The sequence below is a fragment of the Chelonoidis abingdonii genome, chromosome 6, assembly GCF_003597395.2.
Source record: "Chelonoidis abingdonii isolate Lonesome George chromosome 6, CheloAbing_2.0, whole genome shotgun sequence".
Lineage (NCBI taxonomy): Eukaryota > Metazoa > Chordata > Testudines > Testudinidae > Chelonoidis > Chelonoidis abingdonii.
The window spans coordinates 90,259,966-90,265,965 of NC_133774.1; the positions used below are offsets into that span (position 1 = coordinate 90,259,966).

The following is a 6,000-nucleotide window of genomic DNA, read 5'->3' on the forward strand; positions in this document are numbered from 1 at the left end:
TATGTCTGGGTTTTTTCCGCTGTGCAATTTGTAAAGTCAAAATGTCCGAGAACTTAAAAATACATGTTCCCCAAAGTTTGTGGCCACCACCTCTTTGCTACTCCACACAGCTGCCACTCCCACCTCCTCTGATTAACTGTCACATTCCAACCACCACAGAACCTTTGGACTCCAACATTTCATCTGGTTCTCAGAGGGAATATGAGTGAGATTGGAGGAAATGTGTGCGTAGTACTGGGAGATTTGCGCTGATTTGCATGTGGGTTGTGTGGTGATGGGAGCTTTGTGCAGGTGGCAAGTGAGAGATGTGTGCTGTGGTGGGGGTTACGTGTGTTTGGGGTTACTGTGCTGGCAGGGTTATGTTAGTGGTTTTGAAGAACTGCGGCAGTTGGACCCAGTAATTAACTATCTGGACAGTCTCCCTCATACAACCAATAAAATTGTTGCAAGCTAATTAGGTGTAGATATTAACTCTTGTATGACAATGGCCTATGACTCTTTGCCTGACTTTGGCTGTACACCACATGGGTGTAATTCGCAAAGTCAAAATGGCTGAAAACTTAAAAACTGGACTGCAAATCACACTGATGATTCAACCTTGTGATATTCTGAACAAAAAAGAGCTCACAACCATGCTTGCAGCTGTTTCCATCACTTCACATTGAAGCATAAGATTTGTATAGAATCAAAGTGACAATCCTGGAATCTTATTATATAAATGAAAAAATGTGTCTAGGGCAGGGATTCTCAGAGTATCAAGCCTCTGCCATCCCATATATTTTCGTGGTCATTGTGGGGGGCACAATGGGAGAAAGAGAGACTAGTATGCCTGACATTTCAACATTTAATACAGCGATCATTCCAATAGCTACCTGCTTGGGGGTTATCCTTTAGAAAGAGAGATTCTGTTTGGCAAGTTCACAGGATACAAATATACTGTATCTCCTCATTCCACCTCCCAGTAAGGAGTTAGATTCACAGGATTTAAATAGTTGTCGAAAGAAATTTAAAACCAAAACACAATAGACTGTTACAAAAATAATGTTTGCACAAATGAAAGTTAGAAAATGTTACATTACCTGTTAAGTTCATCCAAACATAGGCGAAGCGTCTCATATGTTGTCAGAGCAACCTCACACTTTCCCTGCTTGATGCGACTCAGTTCATTGTCCTTTCTATTGCCATGTAAAATAGCAACCCTGAAATAGCCCCAAGTGTCCAACTCATCCTTCCAGTTATAAAGCACAGAAAGAGGGGCCACTATTAGGAAAGTCTAAAAACAAACAGCTGTCATTATACTGCTGCAGAACCCATGTCAAAAACATTGTATCAAGAGCTGTCATGCAAAAGTTAATATAATTACCATCGTTTTAGTATTTAAAAGTTTGAATTTTATTTAATCATTTTCCATGAATGATATCTATTATTTACTTAAGAGTTATATGAACTGAACAAAGAGAAGAAAAGAATCTGGAAAGAAGAAGATTAGAGGACAAACTCATAAAAGTAAAGCAATCTGAGTTTATTTACAGTGTGTTATCATCAAAGGAAACATACAGTAAAATGGTCTCCAGAAGGAGTACTCCTTCAAAGCAATAATGGTAGTTACTCAAGTTATACTATAAAGCTTTACCAAAAAATCTACTTCATATATACAGTGAAAGTAAAACTGATGAAATGCAAGAAATGTAGAAAAATTATGACTGTAGACTGATAGAGAAAACACAAACCATCACTTTCTACTTCTATAGAATTTGCATCCACGGATCACAAAATGTTTTACCGATGGGAAAACAGGCACAGAGTGATTCAGTAACTTGTTCGATGTCAGAAAGCTAGTTAATGACAGAGCAAAGAATAGAATACAGATTTTTTTGTCTTCCAAAAGACACCTTCAGTTGAATTATATAATTAGTCCATTAACTATATTTGCTACAGCTAGCCTCAAAAGGCCAATATTGATTCACATTTTATTTGTTTTATAAAATGTATTTTAGGTATTAGTGATATTAACTCTGGCCAGAAAAATGCAGAACACTAAAACTGTTCGTGGTAGATACAGTTAGCTGATTTCAACTTTTTTACATGTATTTTAGTTCTATGTATATATTCCAATACAGTAGATATTCTCTGGATTCAATTGTCAATTTTTGTTTAATAAAGTATTTCAAATTTACCTTTAAGACACTCGACTGTTTTGCATTTAGTAAGCGTTTGTATTAGGATGTTTACATGGCTTCCCTAAAAAGAAACATATGACTGCTAATTGGTACATGCCATTGAAAAGGACACAGGACTGGGAAACAGGAGATTAGGTTCTATTCCTGGCTGTGACACCTTGGAAAGTCACTTAACTTCTGTGCCTCAGTTCTCTCGCATCTGTATAATGGGAACAATACTAAATTAACCACATTTGAGAACTTGTTTAAAATACACAGATAAAAAGCACTATATAAATATTAAGTATTATTAATAATACCAAAATCTTTTATAATCCTGGTCCCATTACAAATGCTCATTCAAAGGATTGTGGGACCAACTAATGGGCAAGATACTGAAAAGCTTCCATTTAGCACATTACTTTGGGTAAAGGAACTAAATCAGAACTTTACGAATAAAAGTATGTATCTCAGAATCCTATTTCAAGCAGAAATACTTACTACTTGTTTACACCACCCAAAAGAGAAATAAGGGTTCTTCTTCGAGTGATTGCTCATATCCACTCCAGTAGGTGTGTGCGTCGCGCGTGCACGTTCGTCGGAAGACTTTTACCCTAGCAACTCCAGCGGGCCGGCAGGTCGCCAAACGGTGAGGAACCGTGAATGAATGCCGGCGTGCCGACCAACGGGAAGCGAAGGAACCTCCGCATTGGGGCGCGAGATGTCTATATGGAATATAAGCATGGCCTCATGTTCGAGTGGCGGCGTACCAGTCTACGGGATCCAGGGATTCCAAGGACACCATACAGTTATCAACTTGGACCAGGGTATTGTGAGCTCTCGTGAGGTCGAGGATTGTGTCTGAGACTCCCCTTGGCCTTGGGGATACAGAAATAACGGAAGAAACCCCCCTGTCATTCTCATTCGCTGAAACCTCCTCTGGCCCTTGTCGAGGAGGCGCTTCGTACCTCCTGGAAAGAGGCATCTGCTCGCGAGAGGGTCCCTGAAGAGGGACGAAGGAAGGGGGTGATGGGCGGTACGAAGCAAACGGAGTGTATCCAAGCCGCAACGCACGGAGACCACGGTCTGAAGTAATTGGCACCACGCCAGGAGGTAAGATACGAAAGCGGTTGGAGAAGGGAGGAGATGGATCCGGGAAGGACTGGGTACAGCGCCCTTGCCGCACTTCAAAAAACCGAGGCTTCGGCCCGGAGAAGGCGGAGGGACCTTGGTTTTGGCCCCATGATTACCGAGTTGTCTGCGCCTGCCATTCTTGTTCGCCGCCTTGGCCAAAGTCTTGCCTTTCCTGGGCTGGGGTTAAGGCCTGTGTTGCTGTTGAGGCCATGAATGGTCTATCGCTGGGTGACCAGTGATGCATCCCGCAGGCCGCGCAATAATGACCCTATTGTCTTTGAGGCCTTTTGCAGCCGAGGGTCATTCTTTCCGAAACAGGCCCTGCCCTCAAACAGCAAGATCCTGGATGGATATTGAGTTCCGAGGAAGCCAGAGACCCTAAGCACACGAATGCTGGGCACATAGTGGACTCCGGAGGCCAGAGTCCATGGCGGCCAAGTCTGCAGCGTCCCAAAGCCGCCTTGGGAAGAGTGCGCGTACCTTTTCCCCCGTAAAGGAGAGCGGCAAACTCGCTGAGCGAGCGTCCTGCGGGAGTCAGCTCGCTTTAAATTTATTCAGCCGCCACCCAGGTGTTGTATGTGTAGGGACTGAGCAGAGAATTGCTGGTTGGAGACCCGCAGCTGCAGGGCGCTCTGTGGAATAGACCTTGCGGCCAGCAGGCCATAATGCCCCCTCCTTAGACTTGGGGACCGAGCTTGTTGTCCATTGGAGCTCCCTCCATTCACAGATTGAACGACGGAGGGAACACGGGGCGGGGGACGTATAAGTAACTCATGCCCCTTCCGAAGGGACCATGTATTTACGCTCGACACCCCGAAGGCAGCGGGGGGAACAGGGGGGGGGGGGGGGGGGGGGTGAAAGCCGGTGACTGGCAGATGGTTGTGGCATTGGCTTGGATGGTCCTTATAAGGGCAGGGCGACACGAGTTGGGCCAATCCGCCGAGAGGATCTCCACAGACTGAGGTCCTCGAGTCTACGGAGACCTCCTCAGCCTGGATGTTCAATTTTTGGCCACGCCGCCTGAGGAGGTCCTGTGCGCCCTGAGTCCAGTGGGGGGGGCGGTGAGGTCGTCCCGCCACCGCGGCCCATCTGGGAGGACGAGCGAGGAGAAGCCTGGAGAGCGTGGTCTGGGTGGCGGCTCAGACTGGAGAACAGCGCGCTTTTGCGCGTGCCAGGGTCTGGAGGATGAGACGACCGCTCTTCCGTAGGGGATGGAAGGAGGAGCGTGAAGAAGAAGCCTGCGAGCGCTGTGCTCAGAGACCGGACGACCGTGAAGGTAATGCTGGGGCCCTGGGCTGTGTGATATGCCCACAGGGGTCCAGAAGCCCACGTGAGGACGCATGCTCCTGCTGGAGTTCTCGGAGAAGGGGCAGCGGGTCTTTCAGGAGCGTCTTAAGTACACGCCGCCCGCAAAGAGACTGACCCCTGCGAGAGGGCCACGGGGTAGCGAACAGATGGTACGGGTCCCGCACTCCAGGCGGCGAAGACCCTCCCCCCCCGCCGCCCCCGTCGTGCCGGAGATCGGTGCCGTGTTCCATACCGGTGCGCGAATCGAGACCGGGGACCTGCCACCAGCAACGTGCCGGAGGTCGACCGGGATCCTGGAATCCCGATGACGGGAACGACTCCTCGAGTCCCGGTGCCGGTAATGGTGGCTGGAGCCAGAAACGGTGCCGGGAAGTAAGCGAGACTGGCGCGAAGGATGATCTGCACCGGCGAGTACGACCTGGTACCGGGCGTGGAGAGCGGTCAGGGACTCCGAGCGGCCGTCGGCGATGCGAGACCTCCCTCGGGATCGAATCGGTGCCCAGTTGTGACCGGTGCCGAGTCGCCATGGCCGGGACGGTGCTCGCAATCGGCATGGGCTTGCCCTTAGAAACTGCAAGAACCCGCACGGCGGTGCCAGGGGTGGGCAAGCGCAGGCTCCTTAGAGCGATTGAGGTCTCTGCCGAGGAAAGGTCTCGGCGTGGCGGGACCCATAGCTCAACCAGATCTTGGCGGTAGAGCGAAGGGATCCGGAACTCGACGGAGCCGCCGGTCCGGAGCGACGAAGTCCCTGCAGAGCCAGCCCCGGCCGGCGTCGGCGCCCAGTGCTCTTTTCGCAGGCAGCTTAGCTGGGGTAGAGGAGGAGACAGTCTCTCCCTGAACTGGTGCCGGAGAAGGTCGGTGCCGTGGCGCTTCGCGGCCGGAGTGGTTCGGTGCTGGAGACGAAAAGCGGCACCGTGCCAGACGAAGATTAAGCCGCCGCTTCGCATCAGAAGCGTCTTGAGGCACTGGTCTCCGCTCCCTTCTTGGTCCTCGGCTGAGGCCGTGAAATGCGAAGCACTCTTCTCGGAGATAGCGATTCCCTCAGGCACTTCAAGCAGGCGTCGGTGGGGATCGCTGGTGGGCATCGGTTCTTACAGCCGAGCTTACGGTATTGAACCCCGGCGAACCAGCATGAGAACTGGCGCCGAAGCTGCGGGAAGGGCTACGCCCCAAACAGCTTACTATATACACTAAACTATAAACTAACAATATACCTAAACAAAGTGAACTAAATGACATAGAACTAGAACTAGAAACAATGAACGAAGAAGAAGCTAGGGGACAGTGGAGGAACAGCTAATCGCCCTCCACAGTCCAACGACCGACACGGCGGAGAGAACTGGAGGAGCGGCGGCCCGGCAGGGTAAATATTTACCCGCTTAGGCAGCGCATCTAAGGA

The 6,000-nt window shown here is 49.5% G+C and overlaps 1 protein-coding gene across 5 annotated transcripts in view; it reads right to left on the bottom strand.

Moving 5' to 3' along the window:
* Positions 1-1,060: 1,060 nt before the first annotated feature.
* Positions 1,061-6,000, bottom strand: part of LOC116831121 (DNA excision repair protein ERCC-6-like 2) — a 26,181-nt gene continuing 21,241 nt past the window's right edge. For all 5 annotated transcript variants that reach the window (XM_075067213.1, XM_075067216.1, XM_075067214.1 and 2 more), the window contains one exon: positions 1,061-1,273. In XM_075067213.1, coding sequence (XP_074923314.1) covers positions 1,076-1,273 — 198 coding nt within the window. In that variant the 3' untranslated portion in view covers positions 1,061-1,075. The remainder of the gene's footprint in view (positions 1,274-6,000) is intronic.